At 41.6% G+C, this 19,817-nt stretch overlaps 1 protein-coding gene across 3 annotated transcripts in view; it reads left to right on the top strand.

The window, feature by feature from the left end:
• CLYBL (citrate lyase beta like) overlaps positions 1 to 19,817 on the top strand; it is a 317,902-nt gene that overhangs the window by 253,888 nt on the left and 44,197 nt on the right. For 2 of the 3 annotated variants that reach the window (XM_030922041.1, XM_030922040.1), the window contains exons 3-6: positions 9,714 to 9,902; positions 14,116 to 14,217; positions 15,953 to 16,079; positions 17,374 to 17,541. In XM_030922041.1, the coding sequence (XP_030777901.1) occupies positions 9,714 to 9,902; positions 14,116 to 14,217; positions 15,953 to 16,079; positions 17,374 to 17,541 (586 nt within the window). The remainder of the gene's footprint in view (positions 1 to 9,713; positions 9,903 to 14,115; positions 14,218 to 15,952; positions 16,080 to 17,373; positions 17,542 to 19,817) is intronic. The other variant, XM_030922042.1, reaches the window with a different exon arrangement.

Raw genomic sequence — 19,817 nt, 5'->3', positions numbered from 1 at the left:
AGGGACTTGAATAGACATTATCCAAAGAAGATAAAAACAGATGACCAATAAGCACACACAGAGATGCTCAGCATCATTAGCCATTTGGAGAAATGCAAAACAAAACCCACTGAGCGACCACATCACATCCACTAGGATGGCTGTGACCAAAAACAAACACTGTATCAGTAAAACAGAAAATAGCAAGTGTTGGTGAGGATGTGGAGAAATATGAATCCTGGTGCACTGCTGATGGGAAGGCAAAATGGTACAGCCACTGTGGAAAACAGTTTGGCAGTTCCTTAAAAAGCTAAACATACAATTACTATGTGATCCAGCAATTCTACTCCTAGGTATATGCCCAAAAGAATTGAAAAGAGGGACTGAAAGAGAAACCCATATGCCAGTGTTCATAGCAGCATTATTCACAATAACCAATTATGAAGCAACCCAAATGTCTGCCAACAAATGAATGAACAAAATGTGGAATAGACATAAAATGGAATATTATTCAGCCATAAAAATGAGTGAAGTTTGGATACATGCTAGGACATGAATGAACCTTAAAACATTATTATGCTTAGTGAAGTAACCAGAACCAAAGAACAAGTATTATTTCACTCATAGGAAATATCTAGAAGCGACAAATTCATGGGTACAGAAAGTAACTTAGGGGTTACCAGGAGCTGGGGCAGGGGAAAATAGAGTGTTGATGCTTAATGGTTATGGAGTTTCTGTTTCAGGTGATTAAAAGTTTTGGAAATAGGCCGGGTGTGGTGGCTCATGCCTGTAATCCCAGCACTTTGGGAGGCTGAGTGGATCACCTGAGGTCAGGAGTTTGAGACCAGCCTTGCCAACATGGCAAAACCCTGTCTCTACTAAAAATACAAAAATTAGCTGGGTGTGGTGGCGGACACCTGTAATCCCAGCTACTCAGGAGGTTGAGGCAGGAGAATCACTTGAATACGGGAGGCGAAGGTTACAGTGAGCCAAGATCACGCCATTGCACTCCAGCCTGGGCAACAAGAATGAAACTCCACCTCAAAAAAAAAAAAAAAGTTTGGGAAATAGTGGTGATGGTTGACAATGTTGCATAAGTAATCGGTGCCACATTGTCCATTTAAAGATAATTTAAAAGGAAAACTTTATTTTATATATATAGCCCCAATTTTTTTTTTTTTTTTTTGAGACGGAGTCTCGCTCTGTCGCCCAGGCTGGAGGGCAGTGGCGCAATCTCGGCTCACTGCAAGCTCCGCCTCCCAGGTTCACGCCATTCTCCTGCCTCAACCTCCTGAGTAGCTGGGACTACAGGCGCCGCCACCACGCCCGGCTAATTTTTTGTATTTTTAGTAGAGACAGGGTTTCACCGTGTTAGCCAGGGTGGTCTCGGTCTCCTGACCTCGTGATCCGCCCGCCTCAGCCTCCCAAAGTGGTGGAATTACAGGCGTGAGACACCGCGCCCGGCCTATAGCCCCAATTTTTTAATGGGCTAAGGATTTAAATAGTTCACCAAAGTAGATATAAAAATGGCCAATAAGCACATGAAAGGATTCTCAACATCATTAGTCATCAGAGAAACACAAATCAAAACTACAATGAGAGACCACTTGGTGATACCCATGAGGATGACTAGAATAAAAAAGACACATGGTAGTAAGTGTCGGCGAGCATGTGGAAAGGAACCCTCACACACAGCTGGTGGGAGAGGAAATTGGCTTAGCCACTTTGGAAAATAGCAGACAGTTTCTCAAAAGGTCAAACATACAGTTACCATAGGACCCAGGAATTCTACTTTCTCTTAAGTATACGCCCAAGAGAAATGAAAACCTATGTCCATATAAAAACCTGTACATGAATGTCCATGGCAGCATTTCTCATAATAGCCACAAAGTGGAAACAAGCCAGGTGTCCATTAACTAACAATGGACAAAATGTGACCTATCTGTACAAGAGAATATACTTTGGCAATAAAAAAGAATAAGTATGGATAGGTGCTACAACATGAATGAATCTTGAAACATACTAAGTGAAAGAAGGCAGTCAGAGAAGACTACTTATTCCGTAGTTCCATTTATACATTCCAGAATAAGCAAATCTATAGAGGCAGAAAGTAGAATAGTGGTTGCCTAGGTCTGGGAGGGTTGGGGAAATGGGAGTAACTTGCTAAGAAGTATGAGGTTTCTTTTCGGGGTGATACATACCTTTTTTGTTGTTGTTTTTCAGGCAGTGTTGCTTTGTCACCTAGCCTAGAATGCAGTGGTGCAATCATAGTTTACTGCAGCCTCAAACTCCTGGGCTCAAGTGGTCCTCCCACTGCAGCCTCCCAAACAGCTGAGACTACAGGTGTGTGCCACCACGCCTGGCTTATGTTCTAAAATTGACTGTGGTAATGGCTGTACAACTCTATGAATACACTAACAGCCACTGAATTGTACACATAGGTAAATTGTATGTCATGTGAACTTTATCTCATTAAAGCTGTTATCAAAATCACAAACCTAAAAATAATTGTCACCAAAATTATTTCTCACAAATAACAACTACAGTGATGTTTCAGTCATTAACTAGAATAGTTTTTAACTTTTTATTGTGGAAATATTCAAACATATGCAAATGTAAAGAGAGTAGTGTAAAGAACTCCCATATACGCATCAATCAGCTCCAAAACTTGTCAATGTTTTAGGGTAACTTTTCCCCCCACATTTTTTTTTTTTCTTTTTTTTTGAGACGGAGTCTCGCTCTGTCGCCCGGGCTGGAGTGCAGTGGCCAGATCTCAGCTCACTGCAAGCTCCACCTCCCGAGTTCACGCCATTCTCCTGCCTCAGCCTCCGGAGTAGCTGGGACTACAGGTTCCCGCCACCTCGCCCGGCTAGTTTTTTGTATTTTTTAGTAGAGACGGGGTTTCACCGTGTTAGCCAGGATGATCTCGATCTCCTGACCTTGTGATCCGCCCGTCTCGGCCTCCCAAAGTGCTGGGATTACAGGCTTGAGCCACCGCGCCCGGCCTCCCCCTACATTTTATTACAGAAATTTCAAGCATCAGAAAAGTTGGAAGATTGTACAGTAGAAACCCATATACGCACCTCCTGTATTCTCCCATTAATGTTTACTCTGCGTGACTTAATCTGTATCTGACCATCCATTCATCCCTCTCTCCATCCATCAATTTGCTTCGTATTAATATATCCATTTCAAAGTAAATTGCAGACAGCAGTACACTTCCCCTTAAGTACTCCTGCAGGCATATGAGTGACTGGAGTTCAATATTTGTTTACAGTTCTCTTTGTGCTTTTGAGGTGAAATTTATATACAATGAAATGCACAAATTTAAAGTATATGTTCTATGAATTCTGACAAATGTATAGGTTTGTATGACTCAAAGCCATTGTTCTAACATCTTTAAAAATATTTTTAATTGGTTGGAGACCTTCAAAACAAATTCTTTTCACAGATTTCTTGTATTTTAGTGTTGGAGTTTTTTGGTAAGGTTCTCTCTTTTTCAATTACATCTCTGAAGGGCAGAATTACCAATTATATATTATAAGCTACCCATCTATACACATCCTCAGCCTTCTTAGTCTTTTGAATGAAAGCCAATTTAGCATTTCACTATAAACCTGTGTTTTAATGTATGTTTCATGATTAACATATCAAAAACTTTGCTCTGCCAAAATCTACATTTTCAGAGTAAACAGGGTGCCTGGCATGTAACGCCTTGTAAGATGAATCAGCACATACAGTTTTAAGCCAGTTAACATACATTATACTCGATATAGTTGTAGGTTTTCTTTTTTTCAAAAACAGGCAAACCAAGTTTTCTTTTTCATGTGGAAAAAATAATGGGATAGAAAACTCAACACTCACCTTGCTTGATGAAACACGCGACCAGGTTGTAATAATCAGTGAGAATTCATTTGCCTTTTTTTCAATGTACTCACTACAACAGTCTCTGTGATCATTATTACAGTAAATTTGTATAGATTTATGAGAAAAATTCAATATAATTGACTAGCGATGATCTTCTGTGTCATAAGCAATGCTGTTTTTAAATACAAATTGATGAAAAGTTATATGAAAAAGGCGATCCTTAGCTAGAATAAATTCATTCCAGTTTTTATTTTAAACCAAACTTGATCTTGACATTTTCAGTAAGATTTTCATAGAGATGCTCCTGGGACTTTCTGCTTAAAATTTGGACCACTTCATGCCCGTGATATGACATCATTTTACACATTAGATAAAATGAAAATTGGATGAGATGGACAAATTCAGAAGGGATAGAATTTACTGACGTTTTTGAATACGTGGCATGGCAATTGCCTTTTGCAGGATGAAAATATTCATTGTACTTTTCTTTAATCACAAATGTTGTGGATCTCCCTGGAGTCTAGAAAGTCTTTCCTATTTCTTAATTACCCAATCTTGGGTTGCACGTAGCCTTCTCGTTGTTCCTGTTGCACCCAGGGCTGTCTCTGCCATTTCCTCTGAAAACAACTATACATTAACATTCAAGGTTTGAGTCGGGGGCCGGGAGGCGAAGGGAAAGGTGATAATTCAGATGTTATGAAACTGTGATAATGCTATTATTTAAGGCACTTATTGGGGTATGTTTATACTTTGTAGTTTTATAAATAAGCCCAAGGGGCTCCTCTTGGTTGTCACAGTCCCCCTTGAATCTCGTATCCTGTCTGTCTCATCCTATCCGACAGTAGAATTGATGCCGCTCTAATCCCTGGAAGTTTGGAACTAATGAACTGACTGCTGAGCTGCCGCCACGGAGCTTGGTCCCAAACTATACTGTACTTCACACTCGATTTATTCTCCAGATGGCGAGACTGTGCCGCCCTGCCGCGAGGGACCACCTCTTCCACTGGAGTGTAAAAGTGGACGGATGTTGTTTTCTTTGCAGATTTGATCATTCTGAGCTAGAAACTTGCGAGGATGATTAGTTATTAGCTTTAATGGGTGCCAATTGAACCAACTGCACGCATATTTTCTCCTTTAATTTCAGAGTCTGCAGGTTTTGGTGATGGTTGATTTCTCCGCTTTCTTACGTCACCAGAGCGTGTCTCTTCCCCAGGTGATAGGAATCCAGTCTCTGAAATCATAGCACGCCTTGGTTCCTGGCCCAGACAGAGTCACATAATACGGTGGCTTATGGATAAGGACAAGTTTATTAGCCACTGGTCCACTGCACTGAGCAGCATGGCACGAAATACCGATTGAATGCAGCAACTTTGGGAACACCACTTTTTAGAATGGGGGTCTGCAAAGATTGTAATCTGTGCCAACTTCCTCTATGACCTGGGCAGAGTCCACCTCTGGAATCAAACATGATCCAGAACACACTATGGTACTTCAAAGGTCTAATGTAACTGTTGATAAAGACCTTAATTCCATTATTCAGTCATTTCCAGCTTGTCAGATCTTGGGGGACAAGTTCATTCCACAGTGAGAGTGGCTCACCGAGGCTGCCCTGTAGCATTAACATATTTAGAATGCAGTCCCCCTGAAACCTCATTTTAAGCAACCTGTATTGCTCCCAGAATATAAAAGCCCCCATAAAAGCTCTTTTTGGGGTGGCCTCTTTTACCTTAATTTCCTTTTTCTCCTTTCTCCAGGAAGCACTTACCTCCCAATAATCGTAGGAGATCACCCTGAGAGCCCTTCTGAGAGCCGGGGTCAGCCAGACGGCCTCTTGCTAATCCACCTAAGATGGATATTGGAGGGATGGTCAGAGCCAGCCAGGAGCCAAAGAAAGAGAGAAAAAACGAAGGAAAGTGTGAAGCGTGAAGGACGAGGTGGTGGAGATGAGAGAGAGCTGAGAGCGCTGTTAGCAAGAAGTACAGTGTGTTGCAGAGAGAGAGGGAACAAGTGAGAGAATAAAATGAACAGAATTTGTTTCTTTTCACAACTGGGTGGACTGTGACTCTCTCGAACTGAACACCCAGAACTAAACTTAATTGTTCTTAGAAACTGCCTTCCTCCCAACCCAACAGATGGCATGGGCGTGTTTGCTAGCACAGTCACATATTTCACCCTGAAAATACCAAAAAGAAAAAAAAAAATTCAACATGCTCGTTGGTTGGGGTAAATTCACTGAAGTTGTTGAGTGTTTTGAGATATATACCAGAGGGATGCACACTTGGTTTATGTAAATTGTAACAAGCAACAGCCTGTTAATAAGGGTGTTGTATGGCAATATACCTCAAAAGCCATCCTCTGTTTTTGGAAATGTACAGAATGATGAAGTGGAAAGAGCTTGGTTTTCATTCTGAGCCAAAAGTTTTTAAATGCTGAGTATTCACTGCTCATTATTATAATATGAAAAGTACTAATCAGATTATGGCTAAAATTGGAATTAGGTACCTCATTTGCAGCCAATTTCACAAGGGCCAAATTTTGCTAAGTAAACTGGAATGTGCTGAAACCATGGCAATCTGACTTTAGATAAAAATCGCAAACAGGTTTAGAACATGAGCTTTGAACAAACAGTCCCTTCAAATCCAAGTGAAGCCAAACAGCTTCGAGATCAGATTTTGTTTGACACCAACCAACATTAACAATTTAGGGGGGCCGGGCGCGGTGGCTCAAGCCTGTAATCCCAGCACTTTGGGAGGCCGAGACGGGCGGATCACGAGGTCGGGAGATCAAGACCATCCTGGCTAACCCGGTGAAACCCCGTCTCTACTAAAAAATACAAAAAACTAGCCGGGCGAGGTGGCGGGCGCCTGTAGTCCCAGCTACTAGGGAGGCTGAGGCAGGAGAATGGCGTAAACCCGGGAGGCGGAGCTTGCCGTGAGCTGAGATCCGGCCACTGCACTCCAGCCTGGGCGACAGAGCGAGACTCTGTCTCAAAAAAAAAAAAAAAACAATTTAGGAAGTTGATGTTGCCAGGGATCCCGCATCCTTGAACACACATGCAAATTAGATGATGGAGAAGATGACTCAAATAATTTAAGCTTTAAAATGTAATATGGCCTAAAAAATCGAGTGAGTTCCCTTCAGTTTTCCATTCATACTGTCCCAGTAGACTCTTTGCAAGATTGACTTAGCTATTAAAAGGGAACCTGAGCCGGGCGCGGTGGCTCAAGCCTGTAATCCCAGCACTTTGGGAGGCCGAGACGGGTGGATCGCGAGGTCAGGAGATCGAGACCATCCTGGCTAACACGGCGAAACCCCGTCTCTACTAAAAAATACAAAAAACTAGCCGGGCGAGTTGGCGGGTGCCTGTAGTCCCAGCTACTTGGGAGGCTGAGGCAGGAGAATGGCGTAAACCCGGGAGGCGGAGCTTGCAGTGAGCTGAGATCCGGCCACTGCACTCCAGCCTGGGCGACAGAGCGAGACTCCGTCTCAAAAAAAAAAAAAAAAAAAAAAAAAAAAAAAAAAAAAAAAAAAAAAGGGAACCTGAAAGTTATGTTGCCAAACTCCAGCAATCTCGTTTTTTTTGTAGCTGCATAGGCTACACAGAGCAGAACATGCTTTAGATTGTCCACAGCCATGGATCTAAATGTGCCTTTGAAAAAGCTGGAAGAGTTTTTTATTTTGCTTGTTTTCATTTTTGAGATGAAGTCTTGCTCTGTGTCCTGTGCTGGAGTGCAGAAGTGCAGTGTCGGCTCACTGCAACCTCTACCTCCTGGGTTCAAGCGATTCTCCTGCCTCAGCCTCCCGAGTAGCTGGAACTACAGGTACATGCCACCACGCCCGGCTAATTTTTGTATTTTTAGTAGAGATGGGGTTTCACCATGTTGGCCAAGCCAGTCTCGAACTCTTGACCTCAGGCGATCCGTCCCCTCAGCCTCCCAAAGTGCTGGGATTACAGGTGTGAGCCACCGTGCCGGGCCAGAACTCAAGTATTTCTCCCAGCAGCTCTAGACGGCTTTAGAGCCAAGATACTGAACTAACTTCTGCCCTTCACCTTCAAGATTTTCGTATTTAGGGCCGGGTGCCATGGCTCACACCTGTAATCCCAGCACTTTGGGAGGCTGAGGCGGGTGGATCACCTGAGATCAGGAATTCGAGATCAGCCTGGCCAACACAGTGAAACCTCTTCTCTACTAAAGATACAAAACTTAGCTGAGTGTGGTGGTGGGTGCCTGTAGGCTCAGCTACTCGGGAGGCTGAGGCAGGAGAATCACTTGAACTCCGGAGGCAGAGATTGCAGTGAGCCGAGATCACGCCACTGCACTCCAGCCTGGGTGACAGAGTGAGACTCTATCTCAAAAAAAAAAAAAAAAAAGAGCGCATGGTAGAGCAAGTGGGCGAGTTTTATGTCTATGGAATAAAACAAAGGTATGATGTGGAACCAAGCCATTGTTGGATGCATCATCTCTGACTTTGGCTAGTCTGAGCTCTCTGTTGCTTTTGTCTAAGCTTGGCCTAATTATTGGCAGCTGAAGCTCGGTAAATCAGGACTTCACAGAGTGGTCCTAAACTGTCTTAGGTACTCTTTCCATCTGACCTGACAACTCTAAGCTACCATTTCCTCACATTGTTTAACTCAGACCACATTTGGAAGCCTTCCTTGCTCCTCCCCGCTCATACACCCACATCTGTCTGGTTTAAATCTACTGTCCTGGGTTGTCTTGTTGCTTGGACTTAAGACTCAATATTGGCTTAAATGATTCTTTTTTGTCTCTACTTTGGTTTGCTAGTTTTCTAGATCAGTATTGCTTTTCAAATGGCTATGTATTGTTGAGACTTTTTTTTAAACTACATTCATCAGCAGTGAGAAGCTTTAAAGTTTTATTAGTATCATAAAAACCCTTCCCAAATGAAACTACTTTTGATAAGTGTTCATTCTGACAATGAGAATTTGTTGAGGGCTGTTGGCAAGTTGGAGGAGTTTGCTTTTGAAACTGAAATTGGCAGGAAGTAATGACCCCAAGTGCTTTCTTTCTCTTGACTCCAGCCCTCACCCTTTCCATGCACTTCTTTCTCTCCCCCAGCCCACCTTCATCACCCCCAAGCTGAAACCAATAAATAACATACTTGGTTTCATATAGTTTTTCTGGGGACAGTTCAAATACTGAAGCAGACTTTCAGCCTTTCAACTTTTCTGAACTGTGGAGCAGAGCCTGTCAAGTCAAAGAAAAAAATGTATTTGTCAAGCCCTTCATGAAGGGATTCCTTGCCTTCCACCTGAAGAAGTGGGAGCTTTTTTTATAGTATGCATTGTCAGATTCCTGTGAGCATCTTCTTAATTGAATGTCAAGATTCAACTCAGTTGCAATAAAACAGTGAGTAAAAAAAAGCATGATGCATGTGGAAAAAGAAAAATCCTTATTTTTTCCCTAATGTGAAGAAGCTGACAGACGAGATGGCCACAATCTAGATGTTAGCCAATTTCTTATGTTTATTAAATGAGAAAGTGCAGGTAAAGAACATAGAACCATGCTTAGCACTTAGTTAATGCTCAATCAGTGAAAAATTACCCATTAACTATTTTCCCCTTCCAATTGGGAAGCAATGCTAATGAGAAAGACGACACTCCCACTGTGGCATTGCAGTGTGTCTCGGCTATGTTACAGCTATGGTGAATGAAGCCTAGAAATCAACTGCTCACCGTTCAGACTGGACGACTTCTTTCAAATATTACTTGTTTGGTGGACAGGAAATGTGTAGATAGAGTAGTGGTGTTCAGACTCTGAATCCATGTAACAGTTTCATAAACGATTTGATGGTGCTCCCCTCAATGATAAAAATAACAATAAACTTTTTATTGACACTTATAGAATGAAGCTCGACTGAGAATTGTAAAAACTCTTGAAGACTTTGATCTGGGCCCTACTGAAAAATGTGTGAGAGTCAACTCCGTTTCCAGCGGTCTGGCAGAAGAAGACCTAGAGACCCTTTTGCAATCCCGGGTCCTTCCTTCCAGCCTGATGCTACCAAAGGTGGAAAGTCCTGAAGAAATCCAGTGGGTGAGTAGCTAATGCTTTGCTTTAAGACTCAGGAGAGGCCGGGCGCGGTGGCTCACGCCTATAATCCCAGCACTTTGGGAGGCCGAGGCGGGCGGATCACGAGGTCAGGAGATCGAGACCATCCTGGCTAACACGGTGAAACCCCGTCTCTACTAAAAACACAAAAAATTAGCTGGGCGTGGTGGCGGGCACCTGTAGTCCCAGCTACTCGGGAGGCTGAGACATGAGAATGGCGGGAACCCGGGAGGCGGGGCTTGCAGTGAGCCGAGATTGCGCCACTGCACTCCAGCCTGGGCCACAGAGTGAGACTCCGTCTCAAAAAGACTCAAGAGCAGCTAAGGAGGAGCAGCAAGAAGAAGGGATCTGGGTGCCACAGGCTTGGAAAATGCACGCACAGAGCAAAGAGGAAGTGATTTGAGAAAAAGCAGTAAGCGCAAGAATCTGTTTCTTCCACACAAGGAAAACTCGCCTTTGCCCAAATGCACTTTTGAAATGATGCTTCGCTTCCTAATTGGATGTGTGGTTTGGCCAGAACAACCTCCTCAGTAGTCCTCCTAGAGTAATCCCTGGAAACTAGGTTGCCCGAGAATCTCATCCCTTCCTCCACCTTGCCCGGCCCTAAGCCAAGGCCTCCACCTGGAAGAGCAGTGATGTAAGTGGCCCTTACTGAGATTAATCTGAAATCATCCCAGGCAGGGAGGGCACATTTGCTGCATATGAAAAAATGAACCCAAAGAAGGGGAGGAAAAGGTCACTCTTTAGGGCAACTGGAGGAATGAACAGGAAGCTTTTAACTAGTGGTTTTAATTAGCACTGATATTATTTCCTGAGCAGTTCTCTAGTGCATCCTTTTTAAATTGCTGACAGGTGTGTTTGTGTTTCATGACAGACTTTTCAGCCAATAAAAACCTGAAATGTAAAGTGGTTGGCATGTCAAATTACTTAAGAAAACTTTTGAAATGGGCCTAATTACACTATGATTGTTTTAATTGACAAAGGGTGGAGGGGCTAGATTTTATTTGAGGGTCGCTATTCTTCTGCAGATCTCCACTGAATAAAATAACATTTCACTGTGTCATTCTGGGGCAGAGAATGTGTCATTCTGGGGCCTGTGAGGTGTGAAAACTGGAAGCATTTGTGGTCGGGGCGCGTGGTCAGTGGTGGTTTCGTGGAAGCCACATCTAGTATTACTTCTGAGGCTGTGGCTGCCACCACAGCAATACCCTGAGTTGTCATAGCACCTATGAAACTGCTCACCTGCTGAATGCACCCAGTGTGTCAGGTCTGTGCTGCCCAGCGCCACGGCCACTATGACATGTGGCTTCTGAGCATTGAAACATGGCCAGCACAAATTGAGATGTGCTGGAAGTGCAAAATACACACTCGATTTTGAAGACTCGGGACTCACCGAGAGGACAGAAAGAGAATGTAAACTATCTCCGTAATTTTTATATTGATTACACATTGAACTAACATTTGGGATCTGTTGGGTTGAATGCAAGACACTATTAAAATTAAATTCACCTGTTTCAGTTTACCCTCTTAATGTAGCTACAAGAAAATTTAAAATTACATATGTAGCTGCTGCTATACAGTTTCTTTTGGACAGCTCTGTGTTGGATCCTTCCCGAAGACACGTATTCAAGGACCGGTATTTGTTGACTAAGCTGGAGTTCTTCTCTCCAGGGTTACCCTCAGAAGCTGGGAGATACTAGTTAGAGTATGTTAATATCCTGGAGGGCCCTGAGCCCATTCAGATATGTCTTAAGTTGATTGAAATGGACTCTGAAGTCACTGTTCCCTTTTGGTTTCATAGTTAATGCCTATTTATCACCGTTATTACCCTTAATTTCAGACGGGGGAGGGGGAGACCCAGCCAGCCTTCAGCTATGGCTTCTGTTCACTGTTTTAAATCCTTGGAAGTGAGACACATACAGAAATTTAAATAGGACTTCTAGTTAACAGAAGTCCTTTTGGCTGTTTATTTTTTCCTCTCCGTTTGTATTTATGTGAAGCATAAAACCCAGAGCCTGATGCACAACTGAAAGATGGGCTTACTTGTTTTCTTTTGTGTGAGAATCTCTTGCTCGCCTTTTGTCGCTAGTGTGGGTTCTTGTTTGACTGGCACGGCTTATTGGACTATAACAAGCGTAACCCTGCCTCCTTTGTCATGGGACAATTCTCCCACAAATCCCGAACAGTGTGCATTCTTCCAACACACTATTGGGTGTGCACTGGAATTGAAAGAATTGCTGAGCCCCGCTACTTCATCTCCTCCCCAATCTCTTTGTGATTTCTCCCCCTTCTTCTCCTCCCCCTACCCCAGTCCCCTCCACCTCACTGAAATGAACACTTTACCAGGCCGGAAACATTTAATCGTCTCCTTTTGAAAAAATTAATTGAAACTTCTCCACTAGTTACCTTTTGTGTTAGTACTTAATGCAATTTTTTAAGAAAGAGCGGGAGGAGGAGGAGGAGGAGGAGGATGGGCCAGAATATTTAATTTTTAAATGCCCCTATTGGCTTAAAAACAAAAGGCATTAGTGGTGTTCTCACTAGGAACAGGGAATATATTGTAAAGCATTGACTTGGTTTTAAAGTCCATGATTTTTGTAGTTATAACTGTCATCACAAAGAATGGGGCAAGTCACTTCACAAGTTTTCTTTTTTTAATGAAAAAAAAATCCCTACTACATTTTTAACACCAAAACCACTAATACTGTGCTACCACTTTCTAGCATAAATGAGAAATGAATTATGTTTTATTTTCATCTACATCAAATACTATACATTTTATCCCCTTAAATTGTCGCCCTCTGCTCCTTCTTCCTATTTTGGTTGAGTTATTCCTTCCCTTGAAAAGTTACTAAGGAGGTGATGATGATGTCCTTTGAAGGGGGGGCAGTGGGAGCAACTGGGAATAATTCTGCATTACTGAAAGCTGTGATTTATTTTAGCCTAATTGTAAAGTTACTGCAAATTGCTCAAAAGCTTTTTAAAGATCCCAGTGATTAGATTTTTTAGGGGGGTGGTGCACCGGCAAGGAGGGGGCAGCTAGAAGGGGAAATAACACCTCTAATCCCGCTTCTGGTAAATAGGCTGCCAGCTTTTCAAATGAGTTTCCTTTCTATTAGTCAGAATATTATGCTAAGCCTTAAGCATTAGTTTTTTTATGTTGCCATAGCAGCCTTATTCCTGCAGGGTGGTGACCTGTGATGATTACAGTACAAAGCTTATAGGGTCTTGAAACCCCCTTTGAAGATGAAAAGTCTTTGATGGTTTATATTTATGCAAATCTCTTAGATATGATTTACCCAACTGAGACTGAATGGAGAGATGATTAAAATTCCCTTTTCCTTTGATATCTATTAATGGCTGAATATTTCTTAAATTTAAAATGGATATATATGTTTTCATCTTTATTTACAAAAATATCTTTATCATACCTGTATTTCTTTTCTATCTCCCCACATCTTATTAGATCTAGATAGGCATTATAGATTTACAATTTAGAGTGTGTTTTTCCCTCTTTTGAAGGGGGGGAGGAATCTGGGCAAGAGCTTTTGTATGTTTCCAGATGATAGATTTTGGAATTTGGGCTACCCCACTGGCAGCACAGAGCTAGCTGTGAACTGGTCTCATGGAAAAAATTGGCGAGCTTTGGTCTTCAAAGAATTAAACTTCCTTTTTAAGGTCTTCCTAGGTAAGCTAAAAAATTATGAAGAAAAACCTTCTGAACAAAGGGTAATGGTGCTATAATGAATAATATGGACTCCACGTAGAAGGCTGCTGAACATTTACACTGATGTCAGTGCTGGGCACGAAACAAAAGCAGAATGGCAGGTAGAGGAAGACTTCATTGTTTTAAGGGCCTACCATTTGCATTTAACGAAGCGAGGGCAAGAGGCCTTCAGTAAATACGTTTTCAGGGAAAGCGTTTATACTCTCTCCTTCCAGTTCTAACTCCTAGGCCTCAAGGTGCTCCTTTGGGAGAAAAAAATTGTAATCCTTGGGATTTTACTATTTAGTTTGGTGGGAACTTCATTACCTTTTTCTTTGGTCTTCTTCTTTTTTAAAAAAATTCTTTTGTGTGGACGAAAGGGGCTTGGATATTACTTCCTCAAGTCAAAGACTTAAATACTACTTCTGTGTCTACATTTCCGTGATTGTACATTTTTTCCCCACTAATCACCTATGACACTTCTGATTTTAGTTTGCAGACAAATTTTCATTCCACTTAAAAGGCCGAAAACTTGAACAACCAATGAATTTAATCCCTTTTGTGGAAACTGCAATGGGTTTGCTCAATTTTAAGGTAAGAAAGCCATAATATGGTTAATAAGTTAGCATTTTATTTATCACCTAAAGAGAACTTTTGCTTTCAATTTTAACATCTTCTTAAAATGTGTTTCTAGAAAGATTTATAAGCAAAGGAAACATTGAACACCATTTGTTATCTGTAATAGTCCGAAAACCAAGTTACCAGCATCTTAGAAAACAATGAAATCAGTTAAGTAGAAGAAAAAGCTTCCCAGTCCAAAATATTTAAATGAAGCATTTATATATTCCTAGTAACAATTTTAATTAATCACTGTAATTATATGCCTTGAATTATTGCATTTATACACTAAATGTACATGAAAATTTATTTTGTCACCCTTATGAATTAACTTTGAAATGTTCTTTTCTATCAATTGTCTTTTCATTGGGAAATTTTCTGCCCTCTCTGTAGCAACATTATCAGTAATGGCTAGCAGAGAAGATTATTATTTGTAAGTTCATGCACACAAATAATTTGCAGTACATTTTTTCAATTTGCCACATTAGAACATCGAATATCTTCTAATATACATGCAGGAATATTAGCTGAGCCAAGTGTTTTCAACCGCTGTGTGGTTGCACTAAACTACCTGCCTTAACAAATTCAGAGCTAGCTCGTTTTTTCTCGTTTATCAGGGGGCATTTATATTATTTTCCAAAATATGCCTCTCATTCTACCTGACCTGCAAACATCAATCTAGCACCCACTTTCAGAGTTCCTAGACTCCCTCCCCCCACCCCAGCCCCTACAGAAGGCAGGAGCAAAGAAATAACTAAAAACAACAGAAAAAAACATAGTTGAACTATACTGGAGAGAGAATATGTGAGCGGCAACTTTGAGGCCTTGGGATGTGTGGAAGGGGGTCGAGTGCAAATGTTTGGGGAGCTGCGTCAAGACTTGTCCTGTGAGCTGCTTGTTTACACAACTAACCATAAATTCTTCCAGCCAGCCCCAGAATCCTGAGAATATAATCAAAAGCATAACCCTTAGATGCAACCAGATTCATCCAGTGATTTAATTTTTAAGCACTGCTTCGCTATTTTATTCCATAATGTACTTAGAAGCACTTAGAATGTCTGAAATTAATCAACAGTGTCTCCACCGGTTCCTCGTTTCTTTCCCACCCACATATATTAGCAGGTTATATCTCCACCTTTCAAGATTCATGGTTATGTCTATGACGAATGGTATTTGCCTTAACTTTCGTATATAAATGTCGAAGTTGCTTTATGAACACATCTTGGATGACTTGTTGCATTTTTATTTTCCCCTCTGGAGTTGCAGGTTTTTGTACTGTCTTTAATCCTGAGACCATGTGCTTGATCCTAATGCAAATAATTCAATTAGTTTGATTTTAAAATTCCTTCCTTCTCCCCTGTGGTTTTATGAGAGTCTCTTAAAGCAAAAACAAATTCTGGAAAGATATAAATAACTTATAGCGCAAGCAAAATGAGTTAACTCAAAGTTTCTCCAAAAATGAAATGAACTACAATTTGGACATTTTAACTATATTAATATAATCCATTAAACAAAGCAATTATATACAATATACTTATCTTGGGTAATATTAAATACCTTTTGAAAGGGGTAAATTTGGGCTGCGTTTTTAGGACTGCCTTCAGCCAAACTGTGTTAAGAGTCAGGTCGTCCTGTTACTGAAAGGCACCGTGCCTCTTCCCTCTGACGCACGCGTTTCCGTGAGACTTGGTTCTGTTCTGCTCTTTTACAGGCAGTGTGTGAAGAAACCCTAAAGATCGGGCCTCAAGTAGGTCTCTTTCTAGATGCAGTCGTTTTTGGAGGAGAAGACTTTCGAGCCAGCATAGGTGTCAAAGACCTCTCTCTCTCTCTTTTTCTGTGTGTGTGTATACGTGTGTATATATTTTTTCTTTGCCCCTCAAGAATGGACATTTACATAACAATGTATATTTGCCAACCGTGACAATGGTTTTTCATGACAATGGAATGGACTCTACTTCCTGATAATTTAGAGGTCCTCATAGCTGCCCTCTTCTAGAACACTACATGATTACTTCTGTTCATTTACAGAAGACACGAGCAATAGAAAGCCTGCTGCAGCCCCAGGCATGCTCAAGAATATATGGCATCTCCTTTGCTCCTAATAAATATATTATGTGAACAGCCTCACCGTTGCTTCAGTATTTTGTTTTCACATCCATCCGTGGGCTGTCTAGATTTCTAATGCAAATTTAAGGCGATTTCACATTTGCCTTAATGAATTGTTTTCTGCAGAATATGCGGTATATAAATATTATTTTAAATGGATCTTAAATTTTTCTTACAGTATGTTTCCGAACTCTTAGTATTAAATGTGCTGATTTTCACTGATTCTCACCATCCCTCGTGCGCTGCACTTGAGGGGTCTGCGTGTGTGACTGGAGACCGTGAAGCATTTAGAAAAGAGGCCGAGGCCACAGAAACCAGCCCCAGTGACCTGAAGACAGGCACTTTCCCTGAGCAGGGAGTGGCATACTCCAAATATAAACAGGGACACTTCCCTCCCCTCAGGGTGAAAACACTGAATTTATTTGAATACGAGTCTTTCCAGGAGACTTGTGTATCCAGTGGTTCAGCGGGCTACAGAGGACATATCGACGCTTTCCAGCCCTCTCAAAACAAGTGCCCTGCCGTCTCCCCAAGTTCTGCATCCAGACAGACCCTGAAGCTGAAGCATTTGGCTCAGAACTTCAGTTTGGACAGGGCATGGCAGCCACAGCACACACAGTTCTGTGCTTGCTGTGAAACACGAACCATTGCCCTGCATAGCTGCTGGGCCACCTTTTTTGGTGCTGTCTTTGGACTGGCACTTTTCAAGCAATGATAAGAAGGAAAAAAATGTATCAGGAGTCCCTTGGGACCCTGACCCAGCCTCCCAGAATGGAGAAGGGGCCTTCTCTTAATGCAGGTAGAAGTAATTCTATTGAAAGATGCCTTGTCAGTTAAACAGACACATATGAGATTTAACTTGGCCTTCACGTATCCCTGTCTTCATTTATATTTGAATAATTATTTTGCAGAAGAGCAATTCCCAGGGAGGTATAGATATCTGTACAAACTGAGGTTTTATAATAAACATCTGGGTGCGGTTTCCAAAGTTAAAGCCTCCTTTTTCTGTTAACATCCCATTTTCAGGTGCGACAAGTAGTAAAGAAACCCTGGATATTCTCTACGCCCGGCAAAAGATTGTTGTCATAGCGAAAGCCTTTGGTCTCCAAGCCATAGATCTGGTGTACATTGACTTTCAAGATGGAGCTGGGCTTCTTAGACAGTCACGAGAAGGAGCTGCGATGGGCTTCACTGGTATGACTGCTGTCTTAGAAAGCAGTGTCTAAATTAGCAAGCATTCCAGAAAAATAGAAACTTGACCCGAAAACACTTCTAATCTCATCAGATATCTTATTCCGCTATTTGAAATATGAACAAGTCACACAGGGGAAGAACTTGCCACACACATTGTCATGGTTTTCTTTGGCCCTGCAAGTCAACAAATCACTCATTTTATTTCCTCTTGATATTAGTTGCTTTTTTTTCCCTCTATCCTCTTAATCATTTTGTTGTGGTCTTGGCTGACCTGTAGGGAGGGATGAGGCTGTTAAAAGAGTGTTTTTGAGTGAACCGCCATAAGAATTTTGGTTGATGGATAGAAGAAAAATCTCCTAGAATATCCAAAATTTAATTCATTTCTGAAAAAATGTTGGTGATATGATCTTTGGTTTTTGTTTTGTTTTGTTTTTTACTCATAACTAGTTGTTTGCTCTTCTGCCACTCCAAGCCCCTCCTCTCTCTCCCATCTCCCAGTAAGTGTCCGTATACCTGGCGACACCTACGGGCATAGGCTGGCACTAAGCTCAGCCGGCCCCTTGCAGTCCGGTCTGGGGCACAGGTGGCTATCTGTTGATTGGTGTGCCTGGTCACTCAGGTCCCCATGAGCCAGGGGAGCAACTGAAAATTGTGTTTTTACAACAGAGATCTATTTTTCGAAAAACCACAATAGGAGTCTACCCACAAACATCCACATGAAGTTGCACACACACAAACTGACGACCATGGGAAAAACACAGTGCGCTCCTTCACTCTTACCTGTTCTGTTGAAAGTTCTAAGAATATTAATATCAGAAAGGCACCCAAATAATAAGGAAAAGAGACGAGCATCCCAATATTTCCGTTATAACTGTTTTTGAATTGTATCTAGGTGGCGGTTACTGAAAGAAATGTTTCATAAAGCAGGCTTAAATGTAAAAAATACCTTAATGGGTGATGATTTAGTCCAAAATAAAATTGAATGACCTAAGAAGCTATTTTAGTGTTATATTTGAATTAAATAAAGCTCTGAGTTTGTTCTTGTGTTTTTTACACAAAGAGCTAAAATAAATGATCCCCCCAAATGTTTCAATAAGTGTGATCCCATATAGGGAAATATTCTTCAATTATCTGAACTATTAATAAACGAATTCTCCCTGCGTTTCATAGTGACTGAGGAAGAAAGGAGTCCTCTGCCACATCCATGTGATTGTGCTTGTTCCTGCCTCTTTCCAACGACTGGTTAGGATGTGACCCAAATGAAAAAGTTGGAGAAAAACTCCATGAAATTTATCTAATAGACCCTGATGTTGTTGGCCTGCAATGTATGGCACTGGCTGCCAGGCAGCCAGATGTTGCTCCAAAATGGGAACTAATTCAATAAAAAAGAGAAAGCACTGCATTGACACTGACCCCTCCACGATCACTCAGCAGAATCTGAGTTTCCTCTGCCTCCTCTGGGGTAAATGTCTGCCCCAGAACTTCTCCGGGAGCTGGAGAGTGTCTCCAAGATACAGGACTGAATTAACTTGGCCCCTAATTCAATCGCAGAAGACAGGCTATTTCAAATCAGGTTTAAATTTCTAGACTGTGCCCAACTCAGCACGAGGAGCTTATGGACCTGGCACTATTGTTTCTCCACGACAGGGGAGTATTAAATCGCTAAAAAAAGGGGGGAAGCGAGGATAATGGGAAGGCACAGAGGGCACAGTGCCCATTATATATTCAAGGGAACCAGGCCATAACTAGGGAGCCACACTTCGTAGGCAGTTTGCAATTTTTAGAGAGAAAGTCTTTGTTGTCCCAATTATATTTCTGCATACCAATAAGAGGTAATCAATCTGATAATAAGATAGGAGATTATTTGTAGTCGTTTTTAAAAATAAATGTTTTTTAATGAGTATTTTAGACCACTCAGGATCTGTTTGTCCTAGTTGTTTGGCATTTGATTGACATACCTTGGGCTTTGCACAAGGAGAAGGAAAAGAAGGAAAGAAAAAAAGGAAAGGAAAAGCGGGGAGGAGAGAGGGAGGGATGGAGGAAGGAGGACATGTCTCATCTGAAGCAGGTGGTTGAAAGGTTTAAAATCCAATGAAAGTATTGTGTTATCCATAACACTGGTAAGGAAGACTAAGTCTGTGCTATAAGGATTTCCTGTACTTTTAAAAATGATATATATTTTTAATGAGTTGTGGTTTTTAAAAGTCAGCTGTAGTTTCTTTTCTGCAGTCATTTCCCAGAGTCACAGTCCATGTCGACTGATTTTAAATCAATGC

This window comes from Rhinopithecus roxellana, chromosome 18 (genome assembly GCF_007565055.1).
Source record: "Rhinopithecus roxellana isolate Shanxi Qingling chromosome 18, ASM756505v1, whole genome shotgun sequence".
Lineage (NCBI taxonomy): Eukaryota > Metazoa > Chordata > Mammalia > Primates > Cercopithecidae > Rhinopithecus > Rhinopithecus roxellana.
The sequence above is the reverse complement of the archived record's forward strand: the minus strand, read 5'-3'. Positions and strand labels throughout refer to the sequence as shown.